General features: G+C 35.2%; 1 protein-coding gene across 1 annotated transcript; it reads left to right on the top strand.

Moving 5' to 3' along the window:
* Positions 1–393: 393 nt before the first annotated feature.
* Positions 394–12508, top strand: LOC110026696 (DEAD-box ATP-dependent RNA helicase 3, chloroplastic). Its single transcript, XM_020727749.1, has 10 exons — positions 394–962; positions 1521–1651; positions 5612–6026; positions 6904–7002; positions 7089–7313; positions 7663–8040; positions 8741–8884; positions 9328–9423; positions 10144–10445; positions 12215–12508. Exons 1-10 carry the CDS (start codon positions 513–515, stop codon positions 12291–12293), a joined length of 2319 nt encoding a protein of 772 aa, XP_020583408.1. The 5' UTR covers positions 394–512; the 3' UTR covers positions 12294–12508.
* Positions 12509–16383: the final 3875 nt, after the last annotated feature.

A 16383-nucleotide genomic window follows, 5' to 3' on the forward strand; every position in this document is an offset into this window, starting at 1 on the left:
AGACCAGTCTAAATAAATTCAAGTGTAGCCTTTCAACCTGACTAAAGTTCAAGCTCTATCATAATCACACTTCATATTTTGTACAGAGGAGTGAAAAAAAATGCTTAAAATATTGAAAAATTTGCATACATACCACTTAATTTCTCTATATTTAAGTATCAATCACATAAAACTTTAATTCTTACATACATACCGGCATGCCTATGCATGAAAAAAACATGTTTTTTAATGTCATAAGAAGTGTAAACAAGTAAAATTTTGGTCACGCATGTAAATAAATAAGAATTGGGCGGCATGTATGTAAATGCATCCAAAAAATTCCTTTCGGGGCCAACTCCAAGCCCATGGCCCGGACTAAACGAGTTCCAGGGTTTTAATAAAAAGCCCTTCCTTCTCCCTTGAACCTCGGCTCACTACCCGTACCGGCTTTATCTTCAAGCCGCGAGAAGGGCAGGGAGTTGGAAGCTTGTGAGGCCAGTAGCTACCTTATCGCATCCTTCCGCCGAGCTTCCATGGCCTCCAATGTCTGCGTTTCCTCTCTCTTCCAGAACTTCTCCTCCGCATCCTTTCTTGACCTTCACAGGAGAGTCTCTGTATTCCCTTCACTACCTCCCTTTCCATTCGAAAAAAACCATGTCTGCTTGCTTAGGGCTTCTTCCTCCCCGGCCCCCAGGGCTTTTGATGCCTGCTACTGCTTGTTGAGGAGCTCGAGGGGCCTCCGGCTAGTCGTGCCTTCAGCCATCGCTTCTCCGAACTCGGTGCTTAGCGAGGAGGCCTTTAAGGGGCTCGGCGGCTTCAAGGGCTCTTCTTCTCTAGACGAAGACGAAGATGAAGAGTATCAGTTTGGAGAGGATATGTCGGAAGGGGATAAGGACGAGCTCGATGTTTCCAAGCTAGGCTTGCCGGAACAGCTTGTCGATATTCTTCAGAAACGAGGGATTACCCACCTCTTTCCCATTCAGGTAACGAGTAATTGATGCTGATTCCCTGTATTATAAAAAAATAATTTTTTTTAAAACTTGTTCGTTTTATGTTTCCTAATGTCCGCTTTTACAGAAAGTTCTTCAGTTTTTTTTTCCCCATTTCTACTCTGTAATTACGTTGTCTATGTGAAAAGTTAAGTTCTTGTCGAGTCAAGGTTTATTCTTATGCAAGAATTGCAGAAAATATGGTTATAAACTGAGGGATTCGATATTCCCAAAGATGGGAATTGTGTTAATCAATGAGTTTGATGTCCGCGGATTTTGCTAGCATCGCTTGTTAACCCATTACATTAATTGGGTAGCTTCTGCGTTTAGTAGCTTCAGAGTTCAAATTTATGATTTTAGTTGTTAACCTGTAATTTTAAACTTTATCAAGTGTTAAGATGCTAATTTATAAACATTCCAAACGGGAATATTTCTTTGATGCTAATAATTTTTGTGCTATTGTCATTATTCTTATTGTCTGGTGCTGGATGCTAATACATTGCCATGCCTGAATTTAATGATTTTCTACTCAATAAACTCGCTTCACTTCAGAGGGCTGTGTTGCTACCTGCTTTGGAAGGAAGGGACATTATTGCCCGGGCCAAAACAGGTACAGGGAAAACTTTGGCTTTTGGTATTCCTGTCATAAAGAAGCTAACTGAAGATGACAAAGGCATACGAAGGTTTGCATTAGCTGTTTTCTTTTGATTGTTAATTTATAGGGAAATTTACATACGTACCACACAATTCTTATGGCTTTATATATCCAGCACCTAAAGTTTGATATTTACATTTATGACACCTTGGTGCTATAAACATATGCATAAAAAGGTGCATTTAGCTTCAAAAAAGTTAGTAAAAGTGCTATTTTTGATGTGATGCTAAGTGTTACGAATGTGATGCGATGCTAGGTAGAAATTGGCACACTTTTCCATAAAAATAGGGCAAACACAAATTTTTATTGCAATGATCCAAACAACTCACAAGAATACAAACAATAAGACCTATCATTTGAGAGGTAGGCGATCTCTCTCAATTCTTATAAATTAAGAGGTAGTAAATTTCTTCCAAACCCTAGACTTAAGACTCACAACTTAATCCCATGCATAACCCTAACCCTAGACATAACAAACCTATTTATACCCAACAAAAAAATAATAAAAGACTAAATTGCCGTTAGGTGTAGAAAAAAACAAATTTGCCCTTGGGTTAGGGGCTCTCGTAACAATACTCCCCCCAAAAGATACCTTGTCCTCAAGATGGGTAAAAATGAGAGTGTTCCTTCCCCACAACTGTTTCTCTTTCTTCATTCTTTGACTCCTCATCCTGCACTATAAGAACTTGTAATATTCGATCATTGCAACGGTGTCTTGGGGTAAACTTCTCATCACACCCAAAACATAACCCATTGGCTTGCTTCTCCCGAATCCATAAGGCACTTGAGTGTTGCTCCTAGTCGTGGTCTATTATTCATGTCCCGTACAACATTTCTCTGAACTTCCATTGTTTGAACTTTTGACATCGTCGTGGTTACAGCAGTTCCTTACGACACTCCATCTGTGTTGCTTCTGCTGGCTTTCTTCACCTGGTTCTTGTCTTCCACCATCTGAGCTAACTCCATCATCTCTCTCAATCCCCACTATTTTAGTAGTTGGAGTGTTGCCCATGTGTTGGGCTTTAAGTCTTTTATGAAATTCCCCTCCATTTCTACTTCAGAAATCCTTTGCAGTCGTTCAGACAATAATTTAAATCACTTCATATATTATATGACCGTACTGAGTCAAAATATAGAATTGCTCGTGTAAATCTCCTTCCCGAATGACCCTGAAACATTTCAACAAACAATCCTTAAATTCTTCTCACAAACTAATCGGGTATCCAGACTCTCTCCGTTGAAACCACGTTAAGGCTTTCTTCTACAAACACAATCCTGCCTCAATGAGTTTCTCTTCCCCATCTAACCCATACCGCCCAATACAACAACCAATGTGTGTCTTCCTGCTCGAAGATTGATATGTTCAACTTTCTAACTCTAACATCTCCACCACAACTTCATCTTCTTTTGTTGTTTCCCCCCATGTATCGAGGGTAAAACTCCATTCTTTGATCATATCCCCTTAGTGTTTCTCTTCCTTCTTGTTCATGTTCCTCCATACCTCTGACATAATCTACTTTCTATGTGTAGGCCTAATCGCCTCCATTAGAATTCTCTAATTCACCCCCTAATAGGAGCCCTGAGAGGGCTTTGTGATGGTAGTTGTTTTCCCTGCTTCTCCCGAATCTATAAGGCACTTGAGTGTTGCTCCTAGTCGTGGTCTATTATTCATGTCCCGTGCAACATTCCTCTGAACTTCCATTGTTTGAACTTTTGACATCGTCGTGGTTACAGCAGTTCCTTACGACACTCCATCTGTGTTGCTTCTGCTGGCTTTCTTCACCTGGTTCTTGTCTTCCACCATCTGAGCTAACTCCATCATCTCTCTCAATCCCCACTATTTTAGTAGTTGGAGTGTTGCCCATGTGTTGGGCTTTAAGTCTTTTATGAAATTCCCCTCCATTTCTACTTCAGAAATCCTTTGCAGTCGTTCAGACAATAATTTAAATCACTTCATATATTATATGACCGTACTGAGTCAAAATATAGAATTGCTCGTGTAAATCTCCTTCCCGAATGACCCTGAAACATTTCAACAAACAATCCTTAAATTCTTCTCACAAACTAATCGGGTATCCAGACTCTCTCCGTTGAAACCACGTTAAGGCTTTCTTCTACAAACACAATCCTGCCTCAATGAGTTTCTCTTCCCCATCTAACCCATACTGCCCGATACAACAACCAATGTGCGTCTTCCTGCTCGAAGATCGATATGTTCAACTTTCTAACTCTAACATCTCCACCACAACTTCATCTTCTTTTGTTGTTTCCCCCCATGTATCGAGGGTAAAACTCCATTCTTTGATCATATCCCCTCAGTGTTTCTCTCCCTTCTTCTTCATGCTCCTCCATACCTCTGACATAATCTACTTTCTATGTTTAGGCCTAATTGCCTCCATTAGAAATCTCTAATTCACCCCCTAATAGATGCCCTGAGAGGGCTTTGTGATGGTAGTTGTTTTCCCCATCATGTTCCACATGTTAAATTTCTTTTCTTTTCGTTCTCGCCATAAATTCTCCAATTAACCTTTTGTTAGGGTTTACAAATTGACCTGTCGGCAGGTTCTTGGATTGCATCTCAATTAGTCTCTTCAGTATTTCTTGAATTTTTCCCATGCTCTTGAATCGTCCTCCAATCGGTCTCCAAGGACGATAAGCTCTCTTATATGGCGGCGAACCTTTCTTCCATCACAGATTTGATTTGACTCATATCTTCCTCCAATTTCTTTTCCAGATCTACTTTATTTGTTGCATCTCTTTCGGAAAAAAAATTTAATCTCAAAGACAAATTTTTATAACCTATAATCCCATCATCTCTCCTCAGCTAGCTCTTATCACAACTGTACGTCAAATGAATATTTTCGAATCACGTCAATCCCGTCATCACTTCCCAGGTAGCACCTACTACGACTGTCCGTGCACAAATCGGTGTGATCTTGGAATATGGGAGCTTCTGCCCTAGGTTCTCCGCGATCCCAAAAGCTTTGGGTCTCTGTTCGCCGTGATCCCTCGCGATTGCCTTCTAGCTAGCTTTTGATCGTGATTGGATCGTGTTGAGGGCGCAAGAGGAAAAAAAGAGAGCTTCGGGTTTTTGTAAGCCACTTCTAGTCGTTGCCTTCCCAATTAGATCTGATCGCGATTGTATCGCGAGGAACAGAGTCACGATTTCCCCAGCTCGCTCGAATTGTGATTATATCGCTGCAATCCCACTGCATCGCGAGCGTCGATTATGCAGGAGTTGCTATCGCGACTGTAGCGGCCCGTCCCTTGCTTCCCTCTGCTATTTTGTACGTCGCGACACTTCCATCGACTGTTTCGGCTTTGAACGTCGTGATCACTGGATGTCACAATCTTTTATTTGTTTTCAGAGCTTTGTACTCGAAAATCGAGGGCTCCGTCACTTGAAGTCATTTGCTTTAGCTTTTGCTAGAGTCGATGAATCCTCTTTTCTGTTGATCTGATTCCCAAAATCTTGATCTTTGAAACCAAATTGATAGGATCCTAGGCAGAAATCGACACACTTTCCCACATAAATTAAGGAAAACACATTTTTATTGTAATAATATGACAATTCACACGAATACAAATGATAAACACCTACCATTCGAGCGTTAGACAATTTCTTCCAATTTCTATAATTCAAGAGTTAAGGAAATCTCTACCAAACCCTAGACCTAAGACTCACAATTCAATCTCATGCATAATCCTAACCCTAGTCATAACAAGTCTATTTATACCTAACAACAACAATAATAAAAGACTATAAAAGACTAAATTGCCTAAAAGACTAAATTGCCCTTAAGCGTACAAAAGACAAATTCGCCCTTATGCTAGGCCCCCTCGTAATATAATCTAAATATTAAAGTTTAGGTGCTAGATATATAAATACATAAGAATTATTTGGTATGTGTGTAAATGCCTCTAGTTTACACTAAATTTATCTCATTCATCTTAATTCTTATTAATCTTCTTACCTCTATTTGTGAAGGCGTGCTGGTCGTCATCCTCGCGTTCTTGTTCTAGCTCCTACTAGGGAGCTGGCTAAGCAAGTTGAGAAGGAAATTAAGGAGTCAGCACCATACCTTAACACCGTATGTGTTTATGGGGGTGTTTCTTACAATGTTCAGCAAAATGCTCTTACCCGAGGTGTTGATGTGGTTGTGGGAACTCCTGGTCGAATTATTGATTTGGTCAATAATGATAGCCTTCAGTTGGGAGAAGTTCAGTATTTGATCCTCGATGAAGCAGACCGGATGCTTGCTGTTGGATTCGAAGAAGATGTCGAAGTTATATTGGAAAAGCTACCATCGAAGCGTCAAAATATGTTGTTTTCTGCCACAATGCCTGGTTGGGTGAAGAAATTGTCAAGAAAATATTTGGACAATCCTCTCACGATTGACTTGGTACTTTCTAATTTTTCTTTTTACGTGTGATGGTTCTACTTAGCGGCCTTCGTTGTCCTTCATTGTTTGGTTAAAACAAACTGAATCGAGTTCATTTGATTATTGGGTTTGGTTCTCAAATAATGATTTGGCTTCGTGCTTTAAAGATTTTAATGCTCGGTTTTTTGTTTTTTGTTTTTTGGAATGGTTTAAATAATCATTAAACTAAATAAACGGAATAATAATATGATTTGGAAATGAAATTCATTTAGAAAGAAAATAAATTGAGTATATGACATTTTTATTTTAGTTTAGTTTGAAATTTTTTATTTTAAAGAGATTGTCAGAATATAAAAAAGAGAAATAAATTTTTAATTTTGAAATAGAACCTTATGCTTTAATTATTTAGGCTTGGAATAGAACAAAATGGTAAATTTCAGTTTGCTCCAAGCCAAACCAATTAAAATGAAATATTGAACGACATTTCGGATTGTTATTTGGCAACTGCTTTGTTAGTTTGTTTTTATGGATTTTGGTATTTGATTTGATTCTGTTAGACTGATTTGTTAACTAATTCATCTAAAATATCTGTTTGCACGCGCCTAGTTCTACTATCTTTTCAATTTATAATATTTTTCTGGAGAGCATGAAAGCTTAAGGTTTTTTGCAAATTAAAACGAAGTTCATACTTATGGATGCATTTATACATGTCTATAATTGTTTTCTATTTTTAGCTTTTTGTCTTACATCTTAGAACTTCCCATGTGCAAAGGACATGGAATAGAGAATGCTTTCTACCTTATTCTCATTAAATTTGTTTATAGTTCGCTCCTAGTTTGCTTTTGACCTTGATATTTTTCTGAATTTACTTTGTTTTCTCTTTATCTCTTTCATCTAGGTTGGTGAGGAAGAAGAAAAACTTGCAGAGGGAATTAAACTTTATGCCGTGTCAACAACTTCTACCTCGAAGCGTACAATTCTTAGCGACCTTATTACGGTATTTTAATTTTGTTTTTGTTCCTTAGAAGAAGCATATTTTTAGATTATGAGGATAATTTTAATATTGGTTTATGACTTTCTTAGGTATATGCCAAAGGTGGAAAAACCATTGTTTTTACACAGACAAAAAATGATGCTGATGAAGTATCACAAGCCTTAACAAATAGCATAGCCTCTGAAGCACTGCACGGCGATATATCACAATATCAACGGGAGAGAACATTGAATGGTTTTCGTCAGGGGAAATTTACCGTGCTTGTTGCGACAGATGTTGCTTCTCGTGGTCTCGATATCCCAAATGTTGATTTGGTATGTTGATCTTGATAAACTTTTTCAGGGTCTCAAAGTTCACTTTTTATGTTTATACCACCGAAATCTTTCATGTCACATCAAAAATACCACTATATAATTTTGTATTTATGTCAAAATTAAAGCTTAGGTGTTAGATAGGAACTGAGCGGTATGATGTAAATCTTCCATTTATTTATTCTGAACATTGCTAGTATTTCCTGTTGTATTATTCTCTATTTGCAATGTAAATATTTATCATGCATCATCTTTGGTAGTTTCCTTTCCATTTCCTGCAAATATATATTTCATTTATGCTGGTTTACTTCATGATCAGATAAGATTTATAGATTTCAATTTCTTTGTGTAGATCATCCATTATGAGCTCCCAAATGATCCAGAAACATTCGTTCACCGCTCTGGTCGTACTGGACGAGCCGGAAAAGAAGGCACTGCTATATTGATGTTTACAAGCAGCCAGAGGAGAACGGTTAAATCTCTCGAGCGTGATGTAGGATGTAGGTTTGACTTTATAAGTCCTCCACAGATACAGGAAGTGTTGGAGTCATCGGCTGAGCAAGTTCTTGCTACGCTTCATGGCGTGCATTCTGAATCAATACAGTTTTTCTTGCCAACGGCGCAGAAGCTGATGGAAGAGAAAGGGGCCGATGCTCTTGCTGCTGCGCTCGCACATCTCAGTGGTTTTTCGCAGCCGCCTTCATCTCGTTCTCTGATCAGCCACGAGCAGGTCTGGATATTAGTATTTTTGTATAAAAAAAAGTTCACAAACTTAGATGTTCCTCTCTCCTTGTGCAAAGCTTTATTTCTTCATGTTCATGACAGTCAGTTTTCGTACAATTTTTCTTTGCTATTCAGTTAAACAGTGAGTTTCTACTGATTATATAAAGGGAAATTTACATGCATAGTACACAATTCTTATGAATTTACATGTCTCACAGCTAAGGTTTCATATTTACTCACATAATACATACCTCATAAAAATGATGGTGCAGATTATATTAGGAGAACAGTGGAGGAAGCTCTTTGTTCAGTCTTGTTTTTCAGTGATGTCAGTTGCTATTAATGAAAAGAAATTTGCCTTTACATCCTATTATTGAAAAGATGGGGCATTTACATGCACACCGCCATATTCCTATTTAGTTACATGCCTACTACCTAAACTTTGTTTTTCTTACATTTATACACCTATCACATAAAAAATACCACTTTTTTTAACTTTTAGGCTTCTTCTTCTTGGCATTCAGGTTCATAATTCTTCCTTTATGGGAGTTTCCGTTTCAAACTATCATCTTTCCTTCTCTGATTACTAATTTTCATGATAATTAATGGATTTGTACTTATCATTAAATCACTATAGGCACATAATTTAGAGATTTTTTTGATAATGAGGGGCTGTTCTAACATTTTTTTATCAATCTGTTCTACAGGGGTGGATCACATTACAGTTGACTCGTGAATCGGGATACTCGAGGGGGTTTTTTTCTGCCAGATCAGTTACAGGTTTCCTTTCTGACGTTTATCCTGCTGCTGCGGATGAAGTTGGCAAAATTCACTTGTTGGCAGATGAAAATGTAAGCTTTGAAGAGTTTTAAAATGCTGATCTCCCTCGATCTGTTGACAGTGCATTGCAAAGTATTTTGAATTTTTTAAAATGTCAGCATGTTCTGAAAACTTACATAGTATTCATGTTTGGGTCACTTACATACCTACCACCCAAATCATTCATATCACATAAAAAATATCACTATTTTAACTTTTAAATAGTGAAATACAGCTTTTCATGCATAGATTTCTTTTTAAAAATTTTTTAAAATTATTTTCTTAACTTTTTTTACCGTTTCATGCATAAATAAGGTGGCATATATGCAAAATTTAAGTTTAGGGGTTAGATATGTAAATATATAAGAATTGAGTGGTATGTATGTGAATCCTCCTTTTTGTTTTTGAACCACTCAGTTAAAATGATCAAACATTAATTACTAGAGCAATAACTTTTGCTTTCTGTATTATTCAGATTCAAGGAGCAGTTTTTGATTTGCCTGAGGAGATCGCAAAGGACTTGCTAAACAAGCAGTTACCCCCTGGGAACACCTTATTTAAGATCACAAAGGTAGTATTGTTTACCTTTTTTTTTTCTCATATCCTTCATTAAAGTGCATTTGCATCCTTTAATTTGTAACGGATTAATTTTGCTAAACGGACCGATTGGAAAAGTATTTTTGCATATATTGTGTTGCAGTGGAAAGTGTAATGATTATTTGGTGCAAGCTTTTAGCTTATGAGTTTAAACTATGGCATTCTATATTTATTTTTGTCGCATTTCTTAGATATTTTTCTTTTAATTAAGATTAAACCAGTTTTGTTTTTTTTTTTTGGGTGCTTGCATCTTCCCTAACAATTTAGCTTATTCATGTGATTGATTTTAAAATATTGATTGTAGTACTTATCTCTGGATTATGGCACTAGTCTAACAATTAGGAGTAAAATTTTGTGTTGGAATGCACTGAAGTTTTTCATTTTTTTTGTGTATACTTTTATATGTTTCATTCTTATTTAATCTTTTGGGGGCATTTACATAAATATTTAATTTTTTACATTTTTAACTCCTAAATCTTTCATATCACATCAAAGTACCCCCATTTTTACTTTTAAGAAGGGAAACACACTTTTTTCATGCATAGATAAGATGATGTATATGTAAAGATTGAAGTTTAGGTATCAGATATGTGAATACATAAAAATGGATTGGTATGTACGTATATCTTCTTGATCTTTTTCTCTGTGAGTTTTCATTTCATCATGCTTGCTCAATCGTTTCCTTTTTGTTTAGTTGCCTGCATTGCAAGATGATGGTCCTCCGAGCGACTTTTACGGTCATTTTTCCAATCATGAACGAGGATCCCGCAGTGGTTTCAGGGATGGGTTTGGATCTCGAGGTGGTTTCAGGGATAGGACTTCGAGAGGATCAAGAAGTATGGGTGGCAGGGACTATGGTAGCGACGATGAAGTCCGGCGAGGCGGACGCAGCTACAGAACTGGGAATAACTGGTCCAAATCATCCTGGGGAAGTGATGATGATTTGTTAATGAGTGGAAGGAAATCCAGCCGACCATCATTTGGAAATAGAGAAAGGTATTTTTTACACTCCTAATTGACTTCAAACATGCTTTGGAAAGTCACTTATTTGGTTGGGGGCTTTACATGCATGCCACATAATTTTCAGATATTTAGGTAATGAACACCTAAATCTTTGTATTTATTTATAGGGCATTTACTTACATGCCACCCATCTTTTATGTAGTTATATATCTAATACTTGAACTTTGTTTTTTGCATTTATATCACCTAAATCTTTCATATCACATCAAAAATATCACGATCTTAACTTTTAAAATGCGAAATACACCCTTTTTTATGTATAGGTAAGTTGGAATGCATGTAAAAATTGAAGTTTTGGTGTTAGATATGTAAATACATAAGGATTGGGTGGTATATATGTAAATCCTTTTTATTTATACAACAATTAATTCTTTAAGTCACATAAAAAATACCAGTAACGTTAACTTACATCTAAAATTGTAATATACCTTTTCATGCACTTGTTTTAATGTGATTTAGACATTAGGATGGTATATAAAGAAAAAATTAAAGATGCTTTGGAATGTATGTATGTCTTTGGGGAATTGACATTCATATCATGGAATCCTTGGATATTTTATATTCAATACCTAAATCTTTCAGTCACTTATTTGGTTGGGGGATTTACATGCATGCCACATAATTTTCAGATATTTACGTAATGAATACCTAAATCTTTGTATTTATTTATAGGGCATTTACTTACATGCCACCCATCTTTTATGTAGTTACATATATAATACTTGAACTTTGTTTTTTTGGCATTTATACCCCCCATATCTTTCATATCACATCAAAAATATCACGATCTTAACTTTTAAAAAGCTAAATACACCTTTTTTATGTATAGGTAATGCATGTAAAAATTGAAGTTTTGATGCTAGATATGTAAATACATAAGGATTGATATGTAAATCCTTTTTATTTATACAACAATTAATTCTGTAAGTCACATAAAAAATACCAGTAACGTTAACTTACATTTAAAATTGTAATATTCCTTTTCATGCACTTGTTTTAATGTGATTTAGACATTAGGATGGTATATAAAGAAAAAATTAAAGATGCTTTGGAATGTATGTATGTCTTTGGGGAATTGACATTCATATCATGGAATCCTTGGATATTTTATATTCAATACCTAAATCTTTATATTTATTTATATAACCCCACTTAAAATCTCTAAATCTTATTCAAAATACCACTAACATTAATTTATGAAGGATTTAAATAATACCACACAATTCTTATGATTTCTTCTTATTTTTATTATAATTGCTCATTCTTTTTGTCATTTTATTATACAAGTTGTTTGAATTAGAATCATTTTCAATCTTTAATAACAAATGAGCCTGCCAATGCTCTAGAATTAGGCTCGAGCTTGAACTTGCTTGATTAAACAATTTTAGGCTCGAGCTAGCTGTGGCACCAACTGGATTCAACCTGTTTGCCTATATTATTTCTGGCACATTTACATGCAAACCACGTAATTCCTATGTATTTATATATCTAACACTTAAATTTTGATATTTACATTTATACTATCCAAACTTTTCATATCACAAAAAAAATATCACCATTTTAACTTCTAAAAGGTGCAATACTTCTCATGCATAGGTAAGGTGGTATGGTGTGCATGTAAAAATTTAAGTTCAAATGTTAAAAATATCTAAATAGATAGAAATCGAGCGGGGTATCGGTTATGTACGTAAATCCTCCTTTATTTCATTTCACGAGTGAGACTGAAATTCAAAATACTTCAGGAGTTTTGCAGGAGCGTGCTTCAAATGCGGCCGAACCGGGCACAGGGCGTCGGACTGCCCCAACAATGAAGACTATTAGCCATGATTTTGAACATCCTTTTTTTGAAAGGTGTTGTTGATCTTATTCATCTTTTGTTGTATCCATACATGACTTTGTAGCACTGATTATAACACCCACCAATTCTGAAGAGAGCAGCAGCTATTGTTTGTTTTGTTTAGATGTGCTTTATAAATGTAGTTCTGCTGTAGGTTTGCTGCTGAATTATATGAATGAAAGTGAAGAGCATTGTATAATGTTTTAGGATCTTATTTATTGAGTTAACAGAATATTCAAATTGCTGCTTCTTGTACTGTTTGATAAATTTTCCTTTTTTCTTTTCTTAGTTCTATCCAAGTATTATGTGTTGATGTTGCAAAAATTAGAAGGGGCATTTACGTACATATCACACAATTCATTACATATCTAAAATCTAAACATATATCTTTACATGCATATTGCTTAAATATTTAATATCACATCAAAAATGGTATGGTCACTGTTACAACAACAACAACTAGCCTTTTTCCCGCTAAGTGGGGTTGGACTACATGAATTCCTTTTTTTTCCACTTTGTTTTATTGACTGTTATATTTTCATTTAATTCTAATAAATTAAGATCATTTTGTACACAATATGCCCAAGTATTTTGAGGTCCTTTCTTAACATAAGTCGAATCTAAAACATCTACTCTCCTAACCGGATCATTATATGGTCGACAGTTAATGTGACCAAACCATCTAAGATAACTCTCTCTAATCTTGTTTGTCATTGGAGAAATGCTAACATATTCATGGATATATTCATTTCACATTTTATTTGTAAGAGTGAAGCCACTCAATCGCTCATCCGCCCAAGTATTCTCATCTCAATATTTTATTTAGTTTTATGCTTCTCTTTTATGGGCCAACATTTCGGGCTATAGAGTATTGAGGGTCTCACCATCATCTTATAAATAGTCATGATCACTATCTTTTTAAAATTGGAATAAATCTATTCACGAGGTTTTTGACACCAACGTGTTATAAGTTTAAATAGTAATTTTTAGTTATTGAGTAAATACATAGGAATTGGGTAGTATGCATCTAATTGATCCAAATTTAAGCATTTGTTGATGGAATATATTGAGGTAAGCTTAGAGTGATTTATTCTTCACATTTCATCGAAGGACGGGCTAATAAAGAATTCTCACTTTTTTGGGGGCATAGGAAATGACCTATAAGCTATGTTTAAAACTTCGGGTTATTTATTCTTATAAGTTTAAATAGTACCTCAAGTCATATATATTTGGATATTGATCGTTTAAAATTTCATATTTATATGTATGATGCGCAAAATTTTAACATTACATAAAACATAGCTTTGTTAATTTTGTAGTCAAAATACACCTTCTATTGAATAGGATTTACCTTCAAAATGGTGTCAAAGTAGCTATTAAATTTTAGATGTTATATATGTAAATATATAAGATTTGTGCGGTATGCTTGTAACTTTTCCTATAACTTTTGATATAAGATAGTGCTTGAGAACTTGATCTATGGCTTAGATGACTTGTGAAAAATCCTTGATGGGCATTAATGCAACAAAATGCACATTCAAATGTTATTGAATTGTTTCAAGTGTATTTTAATAAATTTATTTTAAGCACATATCTTTTTGTTTTAGTTATGAATGGTCTTACTGAACATCTACAGGAGGATGTACCTTGGTGTATGCTTTTTACTGATGATATCCTTCTCGTGGATAAACAAGAGAAAAAGCCAGGGAAAACTTGAATTATGGAGGTCTACATTGGAATCTAAAGGCCTTTGTTTAAGTAGGACTAAAACTGAATAAATGGAATGTAATTTTAGTAGTAATAGCTCTAGTGACAGAAGTGTGACTTTGGGTGATCAAGTTATTAAAAGGTGTGAACGATTTAGATATCTTGGGTTCGTTGTTCGGAGCAATAGTGATATAGATGGGGATGTTAATAGTAGAATTCAAGTTGGTTGGTTGAAGTGGAGGAATGTTTCGGGCCTTTTGTGTGATAGAAAAATACCTCTTAGACTGAAAGGAAAATTTTATAAGACGGTGGTGAGACCTGCAATGCTCTATGGCGCTGAATGTTGGCCTTTAAAAGAGAAGCATAATAATAAGTTAAGTGTTGCCGAGATGAGAATGATTAGGTGGATGAGTGGCTTTACACTTAGAGACAAAATGCGAAATGAATATATTCGTGATAGGGTTGGCGTAGCTCATGTGACAGACAAAATTAGAGAAAGTCGTCTTAGATGGTTTGTTCACATTAAACGATACATAGGAATTGGGTAGTATGCATCTAATTGATCCAAATTTAAGCATTTGTTGATGGAATATATTGAGGTAAGCTTAGACTGATTTATTCTTCACATTTCATTGAAGGACGGGCTAATAAAGAATTCTCACTCTTTTTGGGGCATGGGGATTGGCCTATAAGCTATGTTTAAAACTTCGGGTTATTTATTTACATACCTCAAGTCATATATATTTGGATTTTGTTCCTTCTAAACTAGATGATATGATTGTTTTGACATGTTTTATCGTTTAAAATTTCATATTTATATGTCTGATATGCAAAATTTTAACATTACATAAAAAATAGCTTTGTTAATTTTGTTGTCAAAATACACCTTTTATTGAATAGGATTTACCTTCAAAATGGTGTCAACGTAGCTATTAAATTTTAGATGTTGTATATGTAAATATATAAGATTTGTGCGGCATGCTTGTAACTTTTCCTAAAACTTTTGATATAAGATAGTGCTTGAGAACTTGATCTATGGCTTAGATGACTTGTGAAAAATCCTTGATGGGCATTAATGCAACAAAATGCACATTCAAATGTTATTGAATTGTTTCAAGTGTATTTTAATAAATTTATTTTAAGCACATATCTTTTTGTTTTAGTTATGAATGGTCTTACTGAACATCTACAGGAGGATGTACCTTGGTGTATGCTTTTTACTGATGATATCCTTCTCGTGGATAAACAAGAGAAAAAGCCAGGGAAAACTTGAATTATGGAGGTCTACATTGGAATCTAAAGGCCTTTGTTTAAGTAGGACTAAAACTGAATAAATGGAATGTAATTTTAGTAGTAATAGCTCTAGTGACAGAAGTGTGACTTTGGGTGATCAAGTTATTAAAAGGTGTGAACGATTTAGATATCTTGGGTTCGTTGTTCGGAGCAATAGTGATATAGATGGGGATGTTAATAGTAGAATTCAAGTTGGTTGGTTGAAGTGGAGGAATGTTTCGGGCCTTTTGTGTGATAGAAAAATACCTCTTAGACTGAAAGGAAAATTTTATAAGATGGTGGTGAGACCTGCAATGCTCTATGGCGCTGAATGTTGGCCTTTAAAAGAGAAGCATAATAATAAGTTAAGTGTTGCCGAGATGAGAATGATTAGGTGGATGAGTGGCTTTACACTTAGAGACAAAATGCAAAATGAATATATTCGTGATAGGGTTGGCGTAGCTCCTGTGACGGACAAAATTAGAGAAAGTCGTCTTAGATGGTTTGTTCACATTAAACGTCGACCATCTGCTGATCCAATTAGGATAGTAGTTGTTTTAGATTCGACTTGTGTTACGAAAGGCAGAGGTAGACCTAGGAAGACTTGAGCTTATTGTATTAAAATTGATCTTAACTTACTAGAACTAAATGAAATTATGACACTAAATAGGACGCAATGGAGAAAAAAGATTCATGTAGCCGACCCCACGTAGTGGGATTAAGGCTTTGTTGTTGTTGTTGTTGTTTTATTTGGATTTTCTTCTTTCTAAACTAGATGATATGATTGTTTTGACATGTTTAGATAATTTATATGAATAAGTTTGCATGATTATTATTTAAATTACCGATTGAATGAATGAAAATTAAAAGATTTTTTAGTGTATTTTCTCTCTTTAAAATCTCTCTAATTGATTTGTCCCAACTCTCTCTCCCCTCCACTTAGGCAAAGGCCAATGTGATATAGATGTTTAATAGTTCAATCTATGATATAATTCTAGCTAAAATAACTAAGTCCCTCCTATCTTTGCTTCTCTGAGCTTAATTTAATTATCATTCAAGGAACACTTGGCATAATTTAGCAGTTTTATTGTGTAT

Source organism: Phalaenopsis equestris, unplaced genomic scaffold (genome assembly GCF_001263595.1).
Source record: "Phalaenopsis equestris unplaced genomic scaffold, ASM126359v1 Scaffold000002, whole genome shotgun sequence".
Taxonomy (NCBI): Eukaryota; Viridiplantae; Streptophyta; class Magnoliopsida; order Asparagales; family Orchidaceae; genus Phalaenopsis; species Phalaenopsis equestris.